Genomic DNA, 25,420 nt, shown 5'->3' on the forward strand with positions numbered 1-25,420 from the left:
AAAATAAAAGCTCATGTACTTTTTTGAGCGACAGGCATTTTGCTTCTGGTCACAGAACAGGGGCCATTGAAATGAATAAGATTTTGCTTGCTGGGCCTTCTTGAGCTTCACAGCTGAGCTATTTTCAAACTGGAAATCGCTCAGGTGTGAACGGGGCCTTAAGATTTTAGATTAAAGCAAAACTGTGCTGAGAGAAAGACACGGGCTTCCATTGCTTTCAATTCAGAAATAATCTTTGCCTCTTTGTAATTCTATTTCAACTACTTAAGTATTTTATATGTCACTGACTCAAAACAAGTATGAAAATCAGGAGTCCAGACTTCACTCCAATATCACATGCTGTATACTTGTTTCAGGTCTGTGACAATGAAATAATTGAAACCAGGGGAAGCCAGGCAGATAGTATTTTCAGAAGAAAGTCAACATTGGCAACTTACTCATTTCTTCATCTTCCCTGCTTCTTAAAAACAAGAATAAACAGTATTAACCACAAATAACAGAGTTATCATAAACCTATGAATTCTGTTATTTCCAACAGGGTTACCGTACAGGTTATACTTACCGTCACCCATTTGTGCAAGAAAAGACAAGACACAAGAGTGACGTGGAGATCCCAGCCACCGTGACTGCTTTTTTTTTTGAGGAGGAAGGGGTCCCTATCTCCACATTACGACAGCATGCCCAAAAGCAGCAAAAAGAAAAGACACGCTGGCTGAACACTCCCAACACCTACCTACGAGTCAATGTGGCTGAAGACAGCGTAAGCAGCCCAAGGAGCAAGACCACGGTAGGGAGCCCCAAGACATGGTCTGCTTTATGTTGAGTATACACAAAGATAGCAGATATGTTGAGTATACACAAAGATAGTTGATTTTCATTTCATCACTGTTTACTTTTATAATTGATATATAATGCTACATAAATAAAAGATAATGTCATTATGGTAGCAGATGTTCTGTAAATCTTCTTTTTCATACTTATTACCTCTGCTCTTCTTTGACAGTGGATGAAAGCAGATGAAGTGGTAAAGCCTAGCAGCGGCATGCCCATACGTATAGAGAACCCCAACCAGTTTGTACCACTCTTTACAGACCCACGTGAAGTCTTGGAGACCAGAAACAAGGTAAATATTATATTGTATGGATAACTGTGCTCAGTGATCAGCTACGAAAATGGACTTACATCCCATCCATTATACCCTTTATATATTCTATTTAGAACTTGAAATGCAGGTCCACTCAAAATTGAGTGGATGCCCCAATCAAAGATCCTGTTCCACCTTTGAACCAAATGAAACATTATAAGGAAATAGTAAAGGTAGATGTTTTAGAGCAGTAGTCTTCAAACTGCGGCCTTCTGCTTGCCTTTATCTGGCCCTTGGGGCACTATTCCTCTCACTGATAGGAGACATTATTCCTCCCACTGCCACCAACAATGGGACACTATTTCCCCCACTGCCACTAACAATGGGGCATTATTCTTCCCATTGAAACCAACAATGGGTACTATTCTTCTAACTGATACCAACAATGGGGCACTATTTCTCCCCCTAATACCAAAGATGGGGCACTGTTTACTCCAACTGACGCCAAGGCATTTCTACTCTCAATGCCCACCTTTCTGCCCCTCTAAGACCTGAAGGACAGTAAACTGGCACTATATTTAGAAAGTTTGGAAACCCCTGTTTTAGGGTATTAGCACCAGGCAAGAGGAATGGCAGAATGATAGTGCGAGGTAAAAGAAAATATAAATTTGAAATGGGCCGAACGACCCCGGTTCGGTTTGCGGCAGAATTTTCGAACATAGCAAAAGTTCAGAACCGAGTACCATACCCCATTGAAGACCCGAACTGAAACATTTGAAAGTGCCCATTTTAAAGGCTTATATGCAAGTAATTAGGCATACAATGGTTATGGGGGTCCGGATACTGCCCTTGGGGACATGTATCAATAAAAAAAAAAGGTTGTAAAAAAACATCATTTTTAAATGACCAGTGATTTACTAATGTTTTGAGTGAAACAATAAAAATAAAAAAATTCCTTTAAATATAGTGCCTGGGGATCCCCTTAGTCTGCCTGTAAAGTGGCACATCTGTACTGTGTATAGAAGCTGTTGCGGCAATAATGACTTTTAGACCCCGTTCACACTGGGGCGACCTGTCAGGCGACCTGCTCGCCTGACAGGTCGCCGTAGGTCGCCTGCCATAGAGAAGCTGTGGACCTGTTCTAATAGGAGCGACACAAGTCGCTCCGACTTAGAAAAAGGGTCCGGAGCTTCTTTGGGGCGACCCGGAGCGACCTGCATTGACTTCAATGATATGAAGTCCGTGCCGGCCGCTCCGAGGTTGCGGTGCGAGCTGCGCACCGCGACCTGTGAGGTCGCCCCGGCAAGTAGCTTCGCCCCAATGTGAACGGGGTCTTATAAAGCCAGAAAAATGGCTTTTCCCTGCAAGTTTTCTTTATTTTGTAAACAATGGCTTGGGGAGCTAGTCTGTATGATGAGGCCACAATTTGGAGCACTCGGAACAAGATTCACGTTTTTTGGATACATTCTGGTGTCTCTTTCGCAGACTTTGCATAAAAGTAACAGGTGCAAAACAATTGGGCTTTGGGTTTTGGTTGTGCCTTCACACCGTAATCACATAGAGGTACTTTTGATGAAAGCAAGAATTGACCTTGCTGTCAAAAATGTAAATGATATGCTCCGGCCAAACAATGGTGGAAAAATTGGGATTTTGATGTTGGTGGTGGACAAGGAGGCAGAATAAGCCACTCTGGCAGCTGTGGTGGACTGCACACTAGTCTCTGCTTGGGTGATAGAGGATGAGGATGGTTTAGTAAGCCAGTCCACCACCTCCTCTGCATTCTGTGGCTGGATTGCATGGCAACATCACTAAACCGAGGAAATGATGCCCTGCCTGAGGAAAGACCATGTCCACCTTTGCCTGTGGACACAGATGCTGCTGGCACCTTCACAGTGCCATGGGAACATCTGATTCTCCTTGTTGGCCTCCCAGACATGATGGGGGGCTTATTAACAACATTTATTAAAGACGGGGAAATGTGTACATGAATGCACTTTAACCACTTTACCACCGGAGGATTTTGCTGTCTTACGTCCAGGCCACTTTTTGCGATTCGGCGCTGTGCGACTTTAACTGACAATTGCGCGGTCGTGCGACGCTGTACCCAAACAAAATTTATGTCCTTTTTTCCCACAAACAGAGCTTTCTTTTGGTGGTATTTGATCACCTGTGCGATTTTTACCTTTTGCACTTTAAACAAAAAAGAGCGTTTATTTTGAAAAAATAACAATATTTTTAACATTTTTTTTATATGAAATTCCCCCCCAAAACAATGTAAAAATCTAATTTTTTTTAATTTTTGGCCAATTTGTTTTCTGCTACCTATGTTTGGTAAAAAAAAATCACAATAAGTGTATTTTGATTGGTTTGCGCAAAAGTTATTGTGTTTACTAACTAAGGGAAAGATTTCTGTCATTTTTGGTGTTTTTTTTTTAACGCGTAATGGCGGCGATCTGCGATTTTTTTTGCGGGACTGCGACATTGCGGCGGACAGATCGGACCCTTGACTGACATTTTTGACACTTTTGGGGGTACCAGTGACATTTCTATAGTAATCAGTGCTATAAATATGCACTGTTACTGTAAAAATGACACTGGCAGGGAAGGGGTTAATTTTATTTGAGAGGGAGGGGTTAATGTATGTCTGGTGCTTACTAACGTGTGTGGGGGGAGGTGACTGAGTGACACAAGGACAGATCGCATGTTCAGCTATGCTGAACACTGCAATCTGTCACTCCTTGTCACTTAGGAGATCCGCCCGCTCTGTTTACACAAGCGGGCGGATCTCCAAACTCGATTACCCGACGATCGGGGAAGAGCAGCGGCGATCACCGCCGCTCCTCCCCTGGCCCGACTCCGGCTGTGACTGAAAACAGCGGGAGCGCGCCTCCGGCGGCGCGCGAGCACCGCCTACAGGGGGAGGAGTCCAGCGACATAGGTCTACATCGCTGGATGGAATCGAGCCACTTTGCCGCAGTACGGTCAACGTGAGCGGTCGGCAAGTGGTTAATCAATGGAAAGCGGTGTTTGGTGCACTTTAACTTGAGTACTCACTACACATGCACACTCCACTGACACACTACAATATACTGCAATAAAACTGCACTGATGCACTGCAATATACTGTGTTAAATGTGCACTAACGCACTTAAATATACTGCGTTAAACATGCACCAACACACTGAAATATACTGTAGTAAACATGCACTAACGCACTGCAATATACTGCGGTAAACATGCAGTAACACACTGCAGTATACTGTGATAAACGTGCACCAATGCACTGAAATATACAGCGGTAAACATGCACCAACGCACTGAAATATACTGCGGTAAACATACAATAACGCACTGCAATATACTGCAGTAAATGTGCACAAACGCACTAAAATATACTGCCTTAAACATGCAATAACGTATTGCAATATACTGCACTAAATTTGCACCAACAAACTGAAATATATTGCCGTAAACATGCACTAACGCACTGCAATATACTGCGTTAAACGTGCAGTAACGTACTGAAATGTACTGCAGAAAACCTGCCCTGATAGAATAAAATGATACTTTACACTCACAATAGAATTACAATAGCCCACTAAAGCACACTAACTCGCTAGTAGCACTGAACAGAGCCCTGTTTTATCTCTTTCCATGCCAATATCACACTGCAAATGGCCACTATGGGAAGAATATTTTTATAGTGTGGGGTGGGACTAAGAGCAATGAGCCATGATTGGATAGAGTCATCATAACAGTGTCCAATCATGGCTCTGACAGTGCTATGAGCCCTGATTGGGCAAAGCTTTCATTGCTTCACCCAATCAGTGCATTGTGGTCATTCGGCGGGCCGAACAAACGGTCAAATGTTCTGACAATTCAGATGTTTGCCGAATGGGCGAACAGCCAATGTTCGGCCCAAACTCACGCTCTGGCCGAACTGTTCGCCAAACACTAATCTCAATACACATGTCCATCATTAATAAAGATTTCTGACTGGTAGTTTAAAAATTTGGTTTGTGATCACTTTGTATTTTTTTATGTTTGGTATACTGTATGCGGTATATTACCTCCAGCTGTGAAATGTAAGGAGATTAAAAAGGTACTGATGAGTTTTTCCACCTGTAATAAAATTGGAATCTAACATTTAATACCAACATACAAACATTTTATATTGCATTATATTATACTCATTTTTTGTCTTCTAAATTTACATTGGGAGGGGATTAACTAAGGGAAAATAGACTGTGTACTTTGCAAGTGCAGTTGCACTCATTTCCGCCAGAGCTTTGTCACTGCGGTAAAGCTCTGTTGATTTCCATCACCCAATCAAGTGCTTATTTTTGAATTTCCCTTGCGTTTTTTTTTTTTTTTTTACAGATCCGGGATCAAAATCGTCAAGACGTAAAGTCCGCTGGTCCACAGTCTCAGTTATTAGCCAGTGTGATAACTGATAAAAGCAGAAGTCCGGTACAAACATTTTTTTTATATATATGCCAGTTTTAATTAAGTATTATTTGCCCGCATTAAAGTGCCAAGTCTTTAGACTAAAACTTTCACTGAACACATGACTGAAATAACATAACACACTTTGTATGTGTCTGGAAGCCTGACTCCTCTACATGTAGTGGCAGCCCTGGATGAGCTCCACATCACTGCATATCGCCTAAATAAGTGGCTAGCTTTACCTTGTCTTTCTAAATCAAGCCAACAGTAGCTTCCTCATACTCCTAAAGGGTTTAATACCACTTTATGTCTACCCCTAGTAACACGTAATGGATAAATATAGACTGCACTTGTTTGCTTATGTACATCTTGATTAAGTTTAGCAATAACAATTTTTGTGGCTTCTGTATAGTTGGTTGGAGCTAAATACAAAATCAATTTTTTCTACTAAAGCTGAAATTTTAACTTTAGGATTTTTGAAGAGGCTGGGGATTTGAATCACCAATTCAAACAACAAAAACACCTACTGCCGCTAAGAGATCCGGCTCACATCCACACTCGAATTTGAATTATCAATTGACTTTATTTATCTACTGGGGGCACCAATAGCAAGATCTTTTTAATATAGCTCCTAGAGTGACTCTTCCTGCCCCAACATGTCACCTCCTGTTATAGCAGGGAAAGGCTGTTTTGAATAAAGTCAATTCTTTCATCTTTTTTTGGTTGAAAAACACATACAGTGGTGATCGAAAGTTTGGGCACCCCAGGTAAAAATTTGTATTAATGTGCATAAAGAAGCCAAGGAAAGATGGAAAAATCTCCAAAAGGCATCAAATTACAGATTAGACATTCTTATAATATGTCAACAAAAGTTAAATTTTATTTCCATCATTGACACTTTCAAAATTACAGAAAAAAAAATGGCGTCTGCAATAGTTTGGGCACCCTGCAGAATTTATAGCATGCACTGCCCCCTTTGCAAGGCTCAGACCTGCCAGTGTCATGGATTGTTCTCAATCATCATCTGGGAAGACCAGGTGATGTCAATCTCAAAGGTTTTAAATGCCCAGACTCATCTAACATTGCCCCAACAATCAGCACCATGGGATCTTCAAAGCAGTTGTCTAGAAAACTGAAACTGAAAATAGTTGATGCTCACAAAGCTGGAGAAGGCTATAAGAAGATAGCAAAGCGTTTTCAGATGTCAATATCCTCTGTTCTGAATGTAATTAAGAAATGGCAGTCATCAGGAACAGTGGAAGTTAAAGCAAGGTCTGGAAGACCAAGAAAAATATCAGACAGAACAGCTCGCAGGATTGTGAGAAAAACAATTCAAAACCCACGTTTGGCTGCACGATCCCTCCAGAAAGATCTGGCAGACACTGGAGTTGTGGTACACTATTCCACTATAAAGAGATACTTGTACAAATATGGTCTTCATGGAAAAGTCATCAGAAGAAAACCTCTTCTACGTCCTCACCACAAAAATCAGCGTTTGAACTTTGCAAATGAACATATAGACAAGCCTGATGCATTTTGGAAACAAGTTCTGTGGACCAATGAGGTTAAAATTGAACCTTTTGGCTGGAATGAGCAAAGGTACGTTTGGAGAAGAAGGGGCACAGAATTTAATGAAAAGAACCTCTGTCCAACTGTTAAGCATGGGGGTGGATCAATCATGCTTTGGGGTTGTATTGCAGCCAGTGGCACAGGGAACATCTCATGAGTAGAAGGAAAAATGGATTTAATAACATTTCAGCAAATTTTGGATGGTAACTTGATGCCATCTGTGAAAAAGATGAAGTTAAAGAGAGGATGGCTTCTACAAATGGATAATGATCCTAAACACACCTCGAAATCCACGGGGGATTACATCAAGAGGCGTAAACTGAATGTTTTGCCATGGCCTTCACAATCTCCTGACCTCAACATAATTGAAAATCTATGGATAGACCTTAAAAGAGCAGTGCGTGACAGACAGCCCAGAAATCTCAAAGAACTGGAAGACTTTTATAAGGAAGAATGGGCAAAGATACCTCAAACAAGAATTAAAAGACTCTTGGCTGGCTACAAAAAGCGTTTACAAGCTGTGATACTTGCCAAAGGGGGCAGTACAAGATATTAACTCTGCAGGGTGCCCAAACTTTTGCAGATGCCATTTTTTTGTTTTCTGTTATTTTGAAAGTGTAAATGATGGAAATAAAATCTAACTTTTGTTGACATATTATAAGAATGTCTAATCTGTAATTTGATGCCTTTTGGAGATTTTTCCATCTTTCCTTGGCTTCTTTATGCACATTAATACAATTTTTTACGTGGGGTGTCCAAACTTTCGATCACCACTGTAGATAATTTTGTAGTCCAGCTCATAAACTAAATGTGGGAACTTTTTTGGTATTAGAAGCCAATTCTTACGCTATATAAAGCAAGCCTTTTTTTTATTAGCTCAAGTATAATCAACAAAGCCCAGACTGTGCAAGTTTGTTGAAAATTTCCCAGAGCCAGTGAAACTTACTAAATTACCAGAAAATGAGACAATAAAACAAAGAAAGATTTAGGATCGTGTGTTATCAATTTTACAGTCAACCACACATAGAAGAGCAAATATTGCCTTCTTTCAAGTGCATTGTGCCTTTTAAATGAGATCAGATTCAAAATCAAATCAGTTGACCAGCAACAGTGCGAGGGTAGATGATTCATTTCACTATCAGTTGGAAAATCAATCATAATTACATTTATTGATGCATCAATTTAGAGGTGGTGATTTATGAATATTTTCTCTTTTTAAAAGGCATTTCTGTACATTACTGTAAATCTTTAACCTAACCCTTCACTTGCAGTCTGCAGACAGTCATCTAGCTACTAAAACAGAAGCAGAGCTCAATGAACAGCCGGTGGAAGAGGCCTCACCTGAACCAGAACCACCTAACCCATTCAGCCAGCTGACAGACCAGGAGCTGGAAGAGTATAAGAAAGAGGTGGAGAGGAAAAAAATTGCTTTTGATGGTAAGCATGACCTGTAATTTAAGATCTATCTAGCTAGCATCAGTTTATGAGGAAGAACAGTCTTAAAGTGTTACTAAACCCATGAACCTGCATTCACTATATCTGGTCTCCCACCGTACATGGAAATGCAATTATTTTAGTAAATATAAAATGCTAAATACCTTTTCTCATCAGCAGTATATAGCAGTCTTATGACTTCTATCAGTGTCTGGTTAAAGCTTGTAGGAGGATTTTTCATTCTACTCTAACTGTCCTATGAGGCTGCAGGACTCCTGACCCTCTGTCTGGTCAGTGTTGATTAGCCCTGTGCTCATCACATTCACTCTCCCAAGAAAATAAAAACTCTCTAGCAATGCACACCAAACTGAGCATGTGCAGAGTGACTCCAAGGCTCTGTGCTATCAGCAGATGGATTGGGGGCAGTGGAAGAATGAGAGGATCATAGAAGACAGGATTAAACAACCTTTTTTACACAATGCAGAGGATTAACCCCTTAGGTTCCACAGTGAGTACAACAAGCATGCTCTACTCTACTCTACCCACACAGACCACTGACTTTACTGTTGTGGGTTTAGTAACACTTTAAGGTATTCACACAATACTTGACCATTTGTGTTTAACTCATCAAGCACAGTGAGGATGAGACATCACAGACATCTTCACTGACTTGTCAGGGGAAAACAAAATTAATTAGATAGTCTGTCCTAACCTTAAAGCTGGCATTACAGGTGTGAATTTCTTTCCGGCAACCACACAAGAGAATCCTGCAGGTTGGTTGTACCCAAGTTGATTGACCTACATTTAGCCTGCCCATTAACAGTTGAAATCTCAGCCAGTTCCTGCTGAACCAGCTGAGATTCCAACAGTGTATGGCTGGCCTAACATTAATCTTCCTACAAATCCTCACTGTGACCACAAACCTTACTATAGCTCTCTCTAATTAAATGTAAGTCCTTGTTTTTATATTCACCTCCTCTGCACTACTGGTACCCATTTGGCCAACGACTAACCTTCCTGCACCCAAACATACTGGCACCAAAGTTTTCTGCTTCCATCAACACTGCATGATTATAGATAATCCTACATGTGCACAGGTGGAGTAATAGGAACGAACCTAAGTAATGTGATTGAGCTTCTTTTCCAGATAGCCTCAAAATATAAACTGCTGCATGAAGTTTACTTCCATATTTGTTTTGTCATTATATATCCACGTAGAATAGTACCTAAAAGTATATTTGTTATGTCACCCATAGCAACTTATTTCAGGATCATATTTCTAGATCTGGGTAATGAATGAATGGATGCGTTGTTAACAACACATGCACTTTTTCATTCCTACAGTTATTATTTATCATCTAGAGTTCTTGTCCTTTGAGGGTTCCCAAGTTCAGGTTAGAATAAACAGGTGTTCTATATCATAATGAGATATGCTCTCGGCACTGACAGGGAATGCTTTTTTTTTTATGGGTTTTGTGAGAGAGAAACACATACTTTTGTGCCTACAGATGCAGAAGATAAGGAAGGTATTGAGAATGAGTCCCAACCATCACTGGTAACACCACCCACCTCTCCTGTTAGAAGTCCTACGAAGACAACCGCTCTGACTGTGTCTCCTTCCAAATCCTCAGAAGGTAGGTCCTTAGCTTACATGTGTTCTAATGCAGAAACTTTTTGGTGGACTGTAGCATAATTTTAGTATGTTTCTAGATACTGAGCCCCAACGTACAGTATGTCCATGTTAGATCTATACATCATACCAAATGTTTTTAAGGGAAGTCTTTCTTAGTGATATATTTCAGTGGAATTTTTATGAAATTAAATCAAGATTCCATGTTATATTCAAGTCCAAGTTCACCTGCAAATTTTGTTTCGTTCACACAAGTTATTTCTTGAAATGTGTGTATGTTATTTCTCAATAACCCTTTTCTTTGGATAGTTAAACCATAAAGGTACTGTATTTTCAGGCGTATAAGACTACTTTTGAACCTCAAAAAAATCCCCCAAAAATGGGGGGTTGTCTTATACGCCGAGTATAATATCTCCAAGGTAACCTAAGTATAAGTATTACCGGTAGATGTAATCTCTCAAGATGCTGGCTGTGTGGGAATCCTGTACCGGTATACCGTATGTACCGTAGCTTCGGCTACATACAGTGTACTGCGATGAGCCAATCAGGGAGAGCGATGTATTCCATTATTGAATGAAAAGCCTGCACGGATTGGCGGAGTAACATCAGCCCGCCTCTCTTACTCTGCCAATCCGAGCAGGCTTTGCATTCAATAATAGAATGTGATTGGCTCAGCGCAGTATGCTGTATGTAGCCGAAAGCTGCGGTACATACAGTATACCGGTACAGGATTCCCGCACAGCCAACGTCTTGAGATTACATCTACTGGTAATACTTAGGGTACCTTGGAGATATTATGAGAGATTACATGTATTACAGTACTAGGGTACCTTGGAGATCTATGAGAAATCTGATGTTTTTCAATGGTGTTGCCTTGCTTCAGAAGGAGGGTAGTCTTATATGGCGAGTATAGCCCAAAACCTATGTTTTAACTTGAAAATTAAGGGGTCGTCTTATACGCCCAGTCGTCTTATACGCCGGAAAATATGGTATTTGTCAAGGAGGTATTTTTACTAGTTTTAGGAGACCACAATAGGCAAGCTGCAACTTCTCTCTCTCTGTAATCGGTGGAGAATAACTTCATATGGACTTTCTACATTGTGTATGATTAAAGATAAAGAGTAGCGTTGTATAGCCATGGCCAGTTATATAATGAATTATAATACACTGACGGGGACTAGGCCCTGTCACTTGGAATATTGCTCTCAGTGCTTCTGTCCTTATCTTCTCTTCCCACTTCAGCTCTATCAATATCCATTGTGATCATACGTTGTCATTGTGTCTTTGTGTGTGTGTGTCGCCACAATGTTTCCCCTTCTCTTTCCATGTGCTGTCTCATGGCAGGAGTCACCTCAGACTCTGAATACCTGTCGCTGTAGTAAGTATAGATGGCCTGGCTTGCTGTCGACCACCCCTCTTTTGCTACTGCTTTCCCAGAAACCACTCTCCAACTTTACTGTGCAGCTCCGTAGTTACCATGTACGCTAACAGTTTTTCAACCATTTGATTTATTGTAAAACAAATGAATCCATTTCATTGGAGCTCACAAAAAATATTTACTTGCAGATCTTTACTTCTTTGTCCAATTCTGACTTTCCTGTAAAGCATGGATACGCCTCCAAAATCTGCCTTTATATGTTTTATTAAAAAAACTGTTTACTGCATGGTATCCACAGCTTGCAAGCTACATTAAATGGTAACACAGACCACCCTCAGAAACTCTATAATGGCAGCACATGTGTGCTGAGTGATATTTTCTTCTGTACACCAAAGATTTTCATTATGTTTCTTCTCACAGGACCCGGGTACTAATGCATGTTAAATGCTGGTATTTAAAGGGCCACAACATATAAGTTAAATGGTTTGCATAAAAGAGTTTTATTAACATTCCTAAATAAATATGTAGTTACAGAAGACTATTATAAAAAATACACAATGAAATAACTCCAGACAAATACTATTTTACCTACTATTGGATGTGTGATGTGGAGTTAGAATCCTTGTAACAAGAATTTGCTCTTGACCAGCGTTCTTATATATAGTGCCACATCCCTTTAAAGTACAAAAATTGGAGAATTCCCCTAGATTGGGACTTTTTAGGCACAGAAAATTAGATATGTAGAAAAATTATATTTTATTAAACAAATATGCAAAATGGTGAGATTAAAAAATATAACAAGCAGCAATCAATAACATAGTTTACAAGTTTACAACCATATATTCCAGAAACCAAAGCCCAACATGTTTCGAAGATTAGACTCTTCTTCCTCAAGGGTGGGTCTGAATAATGCTCTGTCAACACAGAAAAATAGTCACAGAATCGTACATATGATGGTATATGCATATTAAATTATTTATACAGGAGACATTTTTTCAAAAATATAAATGCTGGAGCACTTACAGGGTTGACTATGTGTAGGATTCATGGTTTTCTATCTTTACAACAAGCGGGACACTGCCAAGTAGACCGGGGCTAACTTGTTGATTTTAAAAGTTCTTTGCAAGCACCAGGATTGGATTCATGGTGCTTGCAAAGAACTTTTAAAATCAACAAGTTAGCCCCGGTCTACTTGGCAGTGTCCCGCTTGTTGTAAAGATAGAAAACCATGAATCCTACACATAGTCAACCCTGTAAGTGCTCCAGCATTTATATTTTTGAAAAAATGTCTCCTGTATAAATAATTTAATATGCATATACCATCATATGTACGATTCTGTGACTATTTTTCTGTGTTGACAGAGCATTATTCAGACCCACCCTTGAGGAAGAAGAGTCTAATCTTCGAAACATGTTGGGCTTTGGTTTCTGGAATATATGGTTGTAAACTATGTTATTGATTGCTGCTTGTTATATTTTTTAATCTCACCATTTTGCATATTGGCTTAATAAAATATAATCTTTCTACATATCTAATTTTCTGTGCCTAAAAAGTCCCAATCTAGGGGAATTCTCCAATTTTTGTAGAATCCTTGTAAGGGTTTTCTTTTACTTTCTGTGTCCCTATTGGTGAGATTTCCTGTCAAAACAGGGAATGATGAGATGTCTCCAACAGGGACACAGACTAATTTAAAAAAACATTTTAGAGGAATAATGAAGGGTTAGAACTTGTATACTATTAATATTTTTATTTCAATCACCCCCCATTTATTTTAAGGGGATCACAGGATGACAGGAATTGAGGGGAAAACCTCACAAGGGGATCATAGACAAAAAATAATAATTATAACTCTTTTCCACTCTATCCTAAACTAAAAAATAAACAGTAGCTGGAGGTGGACTTTATAGCAGAGGTGGGAGAAATATTTTTAAATGCACTGCTGACTCCAGGACTAGTCCAAGGTGGCACCTGCCTTGGATGCCCACTGTGAGGGGAACAGCTGAGACCAGATTCTTTCCTGTCTCTGTATTGCCCAGCTGTGTCCTGCACTTTGCGGGACTGAGCTGTTGCAGAGTTTCCATGACCCATAGTCCTAGTTCAATTCATATTCCTAGTGCAATTTGACAGCTCAGTCCTGCAGATTACACCGGGAGAGCACGGCTCTGCCTATGTAACCAGTGGCAGTCTGCTCCATTGTCAGTGCGACAGTTGCCTGCAACGTAACCAGCACAGGACCTGGCTGTAATAGAGCTCTTATGATTATGCAGGGAGAGCTTTGTTCTCCCTCTGTAAACTGCAGTGACTGAGTCTACAGGATTCAGTTGGACAGGTCAGGTCCTACTCTGCTTTGAGTAGTAAAGCAAATCTCCTGCGCTCAAGTAGAATCTGACTGAGTAGAGAGAGGTGCACTTCAGACTCAGATGGTAAAAGAGCCAATGGTCTTGCTGCCCCCTCAGGAACAAGGGTATCCAGAGCCAACTGGGAGAAAAGACAAAAAAGAAAAGAGGACGCACCGACCTAGTGCATCACTGCTAAAACCATTTGTTAACATATTAAAAAGTATACAGTTGCTGCAACTTTTCTGGCTCTAAGGAAGGGGGTTCGCCCCTGAAACGCGTCAGCCCAGCCACAGTAGCCCCATGCGACACTCTGCATGCCTATTTGCTACATATGGGACCTTGGCTACCTTAGAGATTGTATATGCAATGTTGATGTGTGTATTATCACACCTGCCTTGTGAGTATTTTGTATACTTTTTAATATTTTAATAAATGGTTTTAGCAGTGATGCACTAGGTCAGTGCACCTTCTTTTCTTTTTTGTCTTTTCTCCCACCTACTCTGCTTTGATTTATGACTGAAACCTGCTATAGTAGCTTTCATTCATGAATCACTGTTCTGCATAAATAAATTAAATGAGATACCAGCAATACTGACATGGCAACCATTGACTCTGCAATAGTCAGCAGAAGCCTCCACATGCTGGTCCTTACTACTGGCCATAGTATTTGCTGCTTCTTGAGGTCCTGAGGTACACTCAGCATTTCCCCCCCATAACACATACATTTAATAATGTTAATAGTAGCTCTTTTATGTTCTTTATCCTTACTATGATTATGAAATTGTATTTCCAAAGCATTGACGTGTAGCAACCAATTAGAATTCTATTATATAAGAGAAGACCTCAGTTAATTGAATCCTGAGTGTTGGCTGTGGGCAAACATGCTTAGGGAGTCATCAATGCAGTACCCAATTGAATAAGCCAATAATATATTCTTATGTTTGCTGGCTCTTTAAATATTTGGCTGACTGTAATGACTCTTATCCATGCAGGTTTCTGTAATAAGGCATAGAGCCTTGTACAAAGTGCTGTAGTCCATAGTAGCCACTTTGCAATGATTTTTTAACATGCAAACCATTCTGAAATGATAAATGGTGAAGTCGTCAGCTGCAAACAGGTTACTGCACCTTGTACATCATTATTGCTCTTTGCATGCCTTACTAAATTAGACTTTAAAGTGACTAACACACATACTGTTAAATAATAATCTAACCAGCATCTGTTTCCTAATAACACTTGTTAACTTTTTGACTTACTTATTTCTGGTTGCTTGTAAGTATTCAGCACTCTGCACAACACTGTACTTGCCAGCATCAGATATGAAATCTTGAGGCTAAATAGTCCCATTTCAGATGGAATTAACAAATCACGTCCCCCACATTTTGGTGAATCCATACGCCTTTGTTGCCAAAACGTAAAATCGTCGCTGGACATCAGGTACTATTGGGAGGTATTTTACAGCCACTGGGAAGTAATAAAAAGACAGCAATAATGTATTATAAGTAGATGCAGACTAATAATTCTAATAATAGTTGTCTGCAGAGATATGAATCCATATTTGACTTTTTGTCTAGAATGGAGAGTATAGACCAGTCAAAATCACTTCTCTACTGTGGTGTTTTGGGGTTTTTCCTTGACAAAAACAAATGAAAGAAAACACAAGTCTAGTGTGGCTGGATTATGAGGCACAATGTGGTGGATTCACTGAAGGCAAATAGACTATTCACTGTGCAAGAGAACCTTCCCCAGAGCTTAGTGAAATTTCACTTTGCAAAGAATACCCAATCACATGCTAGGAAAATAAAAAAACAGGAAACCATTTTGTCTGCAAAATGGGCAGTCTTGCCTTTAGTAAATCACCCCGATATGTCTAGCACATCTAAAGCATGCACCAGCTTTGCGATTTATTTTGAAAATGCATAAAACAAAAGTGCCTAAAAAATGCCCCAATTTCCATTGGTATGGTGTATTTTAGGTAGATTTTACAAGTGTTAACATTGAGCTCTATCTAACGTGTGTTTTGATGAAAGACGCAGGAAGCAAGATTCTTTTTTTATGTTTTTATTTTTATTTTTTTTTATTTATTTTTTTTATTTTACACCGTCCCTGGACCCATTTTGTACAGTGCAGTTTAAACAATAAAACAGAAAATCAGAAGCACATACTACATGAATTGGCCTGTAAAAGACGTGAGCTTCTTCTTGTGATGGTGACACATCCAGAAGTTAGAGGCGGCAGGCACACACTGTCTTGAAATCCTTCTACCTCTCCCTCCTTTGCTGTGCCTACTTCTTTTCCTTGTATTTTTACTTTGTTCTCTCTTTTTCTCTGTCGCTAGGTAGCTAATAGCTGAGCCTCTTTCCCTCCATATCTGTTTCCTCTTTCTAAAATGGCAATGGCTGTGCAGAGTTATGTATAAAGTCAGTCAACCTTGTTTGAAGTGAACCTATCAATAAATTTTAAAAGTACAATTACTTATGAAGTGAATGATAGAAGGAGCCTGCTCATACCATTGTAAGGTGGAGAACTTTACCATTTGTGCCCCTATTGAAACAGTTGACACTTTGCTAAAGTGGATGCGAGGGCAAAGTACAAAAATGAAGTACAGTTCAAGGTATTGAGTAGTGTTTTATTCCAATTTTATTCTTTGCATTAGCATATATGTTGAGAACAATTTATTAGATTTGCAAAATACTAGAGTCTCCAACCCTGAGGGAATATCGTCCATTAAAATACAGTAGTAAACAAAAGAATTGACATCATTGAATCAGGTTTAGATTTATCTGTCCCATAAGCCTGAGCTATGCTGCCTATCATATGCTTTAATTGTGCAGCCATATAGTATAACCATGGGTTAGGCAAAGCTACACCTCCATCATCTTTGGGCCATTGTAGCTGTTCTAGCTTCATTCTAAATGGTCAGTAAAGCCCCGTACACAAGTACAGATTGTTGGCCGTAAATTGTCAGCCAACGTCCGATCGGCCGATTGTCGGCTTGTTAGTATGATGATTCCGACAACCAACTGCGACTTTTCGGCCGAAAAAAATCTGGTGTGTATGCTATAAAATTTTTGTTGGCCGTCAACAGAACGGCCGATTGTTCGTCAGTCAGTACAGATTTCGGCAGACAAAAATCAGATGAGCAAGACTGGGCATGCTCAGAGAAGAAAAAACACACGGAAAGTAAACCAGAACATGACATCACTTCTGAAGTTGGTTTTTGTTGGCCAACAAAAGTCCAGTGCAAGTCTAGAGCACATTTCAACCAACAAACAACACTGGACAAAAGACGGCCGATCGGTCGGCCAACAATCTGTGCGTGTGTATGAGGCTTTAGTCCCAAAAATGGAGTTAACAATGTAAAAGATCTTTAATGGTATAATCATAGGGGTATTATATAAGAAGTACAAAAATCATGCAAGCAGACAAACTATATCAAAATGACAGAAGTCAGTAATAATCGGGAAAATCTGGATTCCCAAGTACTTAGAAAAAAAATAAGAGTTACATTTCTCAGTACTTTATATCAATTTCCTCCTCTTCTAACAGTAGGCTTGTACTATGTTTGTACATGGGGTCATGTGACCTCTGCCTGATTCTTTTCTTGACTGCTGCCAGACTTTGCATGATGAAGGCTGTTAGCAGAGGTGAAATGGAAAGGCTGGAAACATTCTTCCCTCCCAAAGCCACTGTTAGTCAAGTTAGGCATCACCACGTCAACCTATAATTCAAATGCACAAGCCCTCACACAGGGATGCCAATGCCACTATTGCATGCCAGTGAGCATGGTAACTTCACTTAAGGATGTCCCATTCACATTACAGAAACTGGCAGAACCATTCGATTTTTTTTTTTTTTTTTTTGCATACCAGAAAAAAAAGACAGGAAAACAGGAAAGGATGCACTGTGGAAGTTTAATATGATTATATTCAGCATATAAAAGCTGAACCTGCTTAAATTTGCATTCACTGGTTCCTGCTTTCTCTCCCCCATCAACATACAAATGAAATGATTAAATAAATAATTTCTATTCTTATTACAGACTGTATTTTAAACTCAGTAGCATAATTGCTGCTAGCAGGAGACAGCTGGGCCCTGTATATAGGTTCGTAAGAAAAGGAAGCTGTAGTAACCCCTTCATGTGATTCTGAATCCAAACTGAAATCCATTAAATAGAAGGGGCAAGTCAAGGATAGTAAGGCTGGGTAGGAAAGGGCTAAATTATCCCGGATGACTCCCAGCCAGAAAACGAGGTTGGCTATATCTGATTTGTTGTTGATTCTAATGTATCTGTGAGAAGATTACAGTGTACACAGAAATCAGAGCAGGGGATTTCAGTACAGGAGAGGGGCCTGTACAACTGTGCAAGACAAAAAAGAAGGCTGGAGTTCAGTTTTAACTTTTAGTTTTTGGTAGGGTTGCCACCTCATCCCTTTAAACCAGGACACACATTAATTACACAAGTTCTGTGGCTGATTAAGATGGTAATTAAACTCACTAATGCCCCTTTCACACAGGTGAACCGTTCAGATCCACCTGTCCGTTTTTTTGGCGGATCTGAATGGTCACCCCATGCATCTCTATGGGGCATTGGATGTCAGCGGAGACATATCTGCTGACATCTGATCCGTCAAATCTGGACAGATGGAAACCCTATTTTCCATCCATCCAGCGGATCGGATGAGAACGGACGGACGGTCCGTTCTCATCCGATTCCCCCATAAAGATGCATGGGTACCTGACAGCTGTGTCTCCGCACACAGCGCGGAGAACAGCTGTCATCCTCCTGCTCAGCGGGGGATCGGCGGATCGATCCCCCACTGAGATACATGGAGTCCGTCCGACCGACGGACTGTGTGAAAGGGGCCTTCGTGCCTTATGTGCATTATATCAGCCTCAGAACCTGTTTAATAATCATGTGTCCTGGATTCAAGGGATGAGGTGGCAACCCTAGTTTCTCTATCGCTCATTGACAGACGTAGTCTTCTTGATTCTCAAGAGCTGGGTTATGTTGTCTCCACAGGAGTAGGACTAGGCAGAAAGACAAAACGTTCTGGCTCCACCTTAGGGGCAGTCCCTGAGGGTATATCCTCCCTCTCTCTGCTACAGGGAATCAGTTTTTTTCTGTCTAGTCAGGAGTAAGGACCTAAGTTCCTTGCTGGGATCTTTTTGGTCCTGGCAAGACTTTTTTTCTTTAAGAAAAAGACATTTTTTAGGTAGTTTTCTCCAGTGTTTTTTCCTGTGAGATCTTCAAGCAAAAATGCCGGACTGGGCGACACTTGTGGTCACCCCAGCCGGCCTACGAGCGCGCGCAGACCATGGCATTGCGCTTGGTCGGCCGCGACATATTCAAGTAAGTATGCGGGGCCGGGCGACGGGCTGGATGTTGAGATCCAGTGGTCACCCCGGTTTCTGCCTACGAGCGCGTGCAGACCAGTGCGCTGCGTCGGCCGCGACGGAGTCCCAGTAAAGGGACTGACTTTGCGAGTTAAAAGTCTCGCTTGGACGCCAGGTACCAGAGAGTCGAGGCGTCCACAAACCCCCACCCCGGTGGAGAGGGTATTGTGAAGAGAGGGTGCCTGTCGGTTCGGTATGGTGAGTAAACGTTCCCTTTTTTCCTCATTATGAGGCAGTATATATTATGGGCCCCTCCATATATGGTCAGTATATATCTGATACTTACAAGTCCCCCTTGTAATACAACATGTGTTTGTGGGAAGTGGACTTGGTTCAAGAGCTAACACTCTACCCAGCAGACTGTAACATTACAGCAGACATAGGAGGTATAATCCTACCTTATGTGCAGTGTATCTCTGTAGATCCATATGTCACCTCTTAGCAGAGTGCAGGTGGATGTGCTGGGAAGACGATATCGGCGGTCCGCCGCCATTTTGCCGTAGACCGAATGCATGTATGTCCTCAGGTCACGCCGGCCGCCATGTTTTTGGAGTCTTATGTCTCTTCTATGGGGGCGGCCATGTTTTGTGAGCCCAGCTACCTCGTGGAGGGCTGGGAACGCCGGAAGGCGTACACAGGGGGCGGAGCCACGCCTTCTGCTCGGGAAAAAGCAAACAGCTCCTTCCAGTCTGTGTAAGACAGACGCTGACTGCAGTTTGTTGGAAACTGCACTGCATCGGTTGGTGAGCCTTGGGGGTCCCTCTCTCTCTCTCTCTGGGATCGAGAAGCAGGTACTCTGAGGGGCGCTATTGCGCTAGGGGGAGACACACAAAAAAAAAAAAAAAAAAAAGAAAAAGTTTTTTTGTTTTGCTGGCAAAGGTGTCCTGTATTAACATGGACCCTGCCACTCATGTATCTCCTCCGGATCCCCTCGAGGGGTCTGCGAGATCCTCCAGCACCCCATTGACAATTGAATCTTTGTCAGCTTTATGGAAACTTTTGTGTCCCGGGTGGAAGTGGCTTGTCAGGGACAGGGCGCAAGAAAGCGACCCCCGCCTAACCCCTTATTATCTGAAACCTCGGATTCAGACTCTGAGCCTATTTCTGCAGTTGCAGGTACTTCATCTGGTATTGGTGTCTCGGGTCCTGTCTCTTCAGACAGTGAGGAGGATGTTTCGGCATCCGCCATAGCCCGAGAGGAAGCGTTGGTAAACGCACTCATTGTATCTGTTCAAGAGACTTTAAGGTTACAGGGTATTCCATCAGAAATAGCTGAAACTGAGATCCCTTTTGGGACTAAAAAACGCATCAAAGTGGCGAAGGTTTTTCCATTGCCCAAATGTTTTGGCAATCCAATCGAAGAAGAATGGCGTCTGCCAAAACGCACTTTTAATATTTCTAAACGCATTGACAGGCGTTATCCGTTTGAGGAAACCCTTATTAAGAAATGGACAGAACCACCTGTGGTGGATTCACCTATTGCTAGATTGAATAAAGCCACGGTTATTCCTTTAGAAGACGCTCCGTCTTTTAAAGATCCAGTGGATCGCAAGATAGAAGCTATGTCTCGCACCATGTTTTCCTTGATTGGATCAGCTTTCAGACCAATAATTGCTATTGGTCTGGTTTCGCAGGCTGTAACTGAATGGACCAAGTGGTTACGCCGGGACTTAGAAGAAGTCCCTCAGGCGGTATCAGATTTGTTGGAACAAATGATACAGGGGTTACAGTTTGTATGTGATGCGGCGTTAGACGCCACTCCATTAATGGCGCGAGCATCAGTCTCAGCAGTGGTTCTCAGGCGTACACTGTGGCTAAAAGGTTGGTTAGCCGACCAAGGTTCCAAAAAAGCATTGGCTAATATCCCCTTTTCAGGAGAGCGTCTATTTGGAGCCAACTTAGATGAGATCATTAAGGATCTCACCGGTGGAAAAAGCACCTTTTTACCGCAAAATTTTAAAGGTAGAGGAACTCGTCAAAGACGAGGGCCTTCTTTTTCTGCTCACAAGAGGTTTTTTCGTCCAGCGGGTGAAAAAACTAAGTCCTCCAAAGCTCCTGCAGGAGGCGTCAGGGGTCGTTGGTCGGGCAAGCAAAAGCCCGCCCCCTCCAGACCTGAAGATAAACCATCCAAAGCCTGAAGGTGCGCCCCCACCCATAACTGGGGTGGGGGGACGTCTTCGCCGGTTCCCGGATCCATGGCTTTCCAGAATCCCGGACAAATGGGTTTGCGAAGTCATAAGGTCAGGGTACAAGATCGAGTTTCGATCTCTCCCACCGGCGCGATTCTTCCCTTCCAATATCCGTCTATCCGCAGATCGTTTAGAAGATCTGCGGAGAGCAGTCACAGATTTACTACAACAAGGAGTGGTAGTCCACGTTCCTTGGACAGAACGGTTTCAAGGGTTTTATTCAAACCTGTTTACAATACCCAGGAAAGAGGGCAAAGTGCGTCCAATTCTGGACTTAAGAGCACTCAATTCTTTCGTCAACATAAGAAGATTCAGAATGGAGTCCATTCGCACGGTAGCAGCCTTCCTGCATCCGGGGGATGTCCTAGCGTCCATAGACATCAAGGACGCCTATCTTCACATTCCCATTTTCGCAGGACATCAGCGTTTTCTACGCTTTTCCGTAGAGGAGAACCACTATCAGTTTGTTACCTTTCGGTCTCGCCACGGCTCCGCGGGTCTTCACAAAGGTGTTGGCCCCAATGTTGGCACTTCTGCGCCAAAGAGGTATATCGATTCTAGGTTACCTAGACGATCTTCTGCTTCATGCAGAGTCTCCTCAGACCTTGCTACAAAACATAGAAATTACTATGATTTCTTTACAGGAATTCGGGTGGCTGGTGAACCAGCAAAAGTCTTTTCTGGTTCCCACCCAGAGGCTCGAATATCTGGGTCTAATTCTAGACACAGTCAGGACAAGAGTTTTCCTTCCGGTAGGGAAACTCCGAAAGATTCAATCAGCAGTCCAGTTGTTACTGTCCAACAGCTGGTCTTCCCTTCGGACTTGCATGAGGGTTCTGGGGTTGATGGTGGCTTCATTCGAAGCAGTTCCATTTGCCCAGTCCCATACCCGAATTCTTCAGCAAGAGATTCTTCTCAGATGGAATCGGAATCCGGAATCCCTGGACAATCAGATCCGATTGAGCAAACAGACCAGAGAGTCTCTGGTATGGTGGCTTCGGTCTCCGATGCTCAGCCAGGGAAAGTCATTTCTGCCAATATATTGGACGACAGTGACCACGGATGCCAGTCTATCCGGATGGGGAGGAATTCTCGGTCAGTTATCTGTCCAGGGACTTTGGTCCCCGGAAGAATCCAGGTTACCGATAAATGTATTGGAACTGAGAGCGATCAGACTTTGTCTGATTCACTGGACCGAGCAGCTCCAGGGCAGCTCGGTTCGGATCCAGTCGGACAATGCCACGGCCGTGGCTTATGTCAATCACCAGGGGGGCACCAAGAGTGCCCGAGCGGCCAAAGAAGTGGCTTGCATTCTTCGCTGGGCGGAACGATTTGTTCCAGCAATCTCTGCGGTGTTCATTCCGGGGGTGGAGAATTGGCAGGCAGATTATCTCAGCCGTCAGACCCTGGATCAGGGGGAATGGTCCCTCCATCCAGACGTTTTCCACCAGTTGTGCCTACGGTGGGGCACCCCGGATGTGGATCTGTTGGCATCACGATTCAACAGGAAAGTTCAGAGATTCGTGGCTCGCTCCCGCGATCCTCTAGCAGAAACCGCAGACGCACTGATCGCCCCGTGGGGGCAATACCAGCTAATATATGCCTTCCCTCCTCTCGCGTTACTGCCAAGACTACTTCGCAGAATAGAGGAGGAAGGAATCCCAGTAATCCTGGTAGCTCCGGACTGGCCTCGTCGAGCTTGGTACGCCGACATGGTCAGACTGGTGGCGGACGTCCCGTGGAGACTTCCTCTCAGGGAGGATCTACTGTCTCAGGGACCGATCTTCCATCCTGCTTTACGATCGCTGGCTTTAACGGCCTGGCTATTGAGACCCAGGTGCTGAAGGACAAAGGTTTGTCAGCTTCAGTTATTCCTACTCTAGTTGAAGCAAGGAAAGCGACTTCCAGAAAGATTTATCATCGCACATGGAAGTCCTACATTGCATGGTGTGAACCTTTGGGGTTCCGTCCTCGGTCTTATTCGATTAGTCGAATATTGGCTTTTCTGCAACAAGGGGTTGAGCAGAAACTGGCCTTGAGTACTATCAAGGGTCAGGTCTCAGCATTAGCCATCTTCTTTCAGAAGCCTTTGGCTACTCATTCCTTGGTGCGGAATTTCATCCAGGGGGTGCGACATCTGGCTCCGCCAGTGCACGCGCCGTTACCCCCCTGGGATCTTAATTTAGTGTTGTCGGTTCTTCAGAAACCTCCCTTTGAAGATATTAGGGAGATTCCTCTACCCAGGTTGTCCCAGAAGGTGGCCTTCTTGGTGGCTATTACTTCTGCACGCAGGGTGTCAGAACTGGCCGCATTATCTTGTCGTTCACCATATCTGGTGGTTCATAGAGATAAGGTGGTTCTTCGTCCGAATCCATCCTTCCTACCAAAAGTGGTTTCAGAATTTCATCTGAATGAAGAAATTGTATTACCTTCCCTGTGTCCTAAGCCCAGTCATCCTCGGGAGTTTGCGTTACACTCCTTGGATGTGGTCCGGGCGATCAGGGTATACTTGAAAACGACAGACTCGTTTCGCAAGACGGATTCACTTTTTGTGATCCCAGATGGACCCAAAAAGGGGTTGCCTGCATCTGCCGCGACCATTTCCAGATGGATCAGACAGACGGTAGTACAGGCTTATTCTATTAAGGGTCGGGAGCCCCCGTTCCCTGTTAAGGCGCACTCCACTCGGGCACTTAGTGCGTCATGGGCCTTTCGCCATCAGGCGTCAGTGGTCCAGGTGTGCAAGGCGGCTACCTGGTCGTCGGTGCATACCTTTTCTAAACATTATAAAGTTGATGTAATGGCATCGTCTGATGCCTCATTTGGCCGCAAGGTTTTGCAGGCCGCAATTTGAGGAGACCAGTGGTCTACCTCGAGGGTGTTTTTTCCTTTGGAAAATTTTTCTTTAGTCTCATTCTTTGTTTATAATGAGCCTTTAAAACTTCTAGTTTGGCACCGGTTGGGCCTTCTAGATTGGATTTGATTTTGTCAATCCCACCCCTCATTTGTGGCACTGCTTCTGGATGTCCCAGCTCTTGAGAATCAAGAAGACTACGTCTGTCAATGAGCGATAGAGAAAAATGGATTTTTGTAAGAACTTACCGTAAAATCCTTTTCTCTTAAGCTCATTGACAGACGTAGTACCCGCCCCTCTATCATTGAGTTGGGTTGGGTTAAATTCTCTGTACTGCTTTAAACAGAACTGATTCCCTGTAGCAGAGAGAGGGAGGATATACCCTCAGGGACTGCCCCTAAGGTGGAGCCAGAACGTTTTGTCTTTCTGCCTAGTCCTACTCCTGCGGAGACAACATAACCCAGCTCTTGAGAATCAAGAAGACTACGTCTGTCAATGAGCTTAAGAGAAAAGGATTTTACGGTAAGTTCTTACAAAAATCCATTTTTTTGGTTTATCTTCCCCAACTTCAGAGCCAAGCCCCTCATCTACCATCACCCTGCCCAATGGAAGACACCCTTAATAATTGCTTAGCACTCCTATTAGACAAGAAAGGAATAATAGTGTTAGGAGTTCAGTTCCACACAGGGTTTTTAGCTAAAAAAAAGTAAAAGTAAGCAAATAACATTGATTGAACAATATAAAACAACAAAGACCGCCAGGGAGGTTAAAGGCTCAGGAAACCTTGAGTGCCAGTTCACACTACCGCGGCACGACTTCGGGGGCGACCTGTGAAGTCGCGTGCACCGTGACTTCGGTGCGACTTGCACGGACTTCATTTAATGAATGTCAATGCAAGTCGCTCCGATGTCGCCCCGAAGTAGTACAGAAACTATTTTGTAAGTCGGAGAGACTTGAGTCGCTCCTATTAGAACGGTTCCTGTAGCACTGCATGGACCGCAACTTGTCAGGCTGACAGGTCACCTGACAAGTCGCGGTAGTGTGAATGGGCACTTACAGGTGTTTTGAGTTAATTAGCTGATTAGAGTGTGACACCAGG

General features: G+C 42.5%; 1 protein-coding gene across 1 annotated transcript in view; it reads left to right on the forward strand.

Annotated features, from left to right (window-relative positions):
* ADD2 (adducin 2) overlaps positions 1-25,420 on the forward strand; it is a 140,165-nt gene that overhangs the window by 112,974 nt on the left and 1,771 nt on the right. Inside the window, exons 12-16 of the mRNA XM_082257181.1 lie at positions 539-787; positions 1,004-1,123; positions 5,465-5,554; positions 8,371-8,536; positions 10,042-10,167. Of these exons, the coding sequence (XP_082113307.1) occupies positions 539-787; positions 1,004-1,123; positions 5,465-5,554; positions 8,371-8,536; positions 10,042-10,167 (751 nt within the window). The remainder of the gene's footprint in view (positions 1-538; positions 788-1,003; positions 1,124-5,464; positions 5,555-8,370; positions 8,537-10,041; positions 10,168-25,420) is intronic.

This window comes from Pelophylax lessonae (genome assembly GCF_965119305.1).
Source record: "Pelophylax lessonae genome assembly, chromosome: 4".
Lineage (NCBI taxonomy): Eukaryota > Metazoa > Chordata > Amphibia > Anura > Ranidae > Pelophylax > Pelophylax lessonae.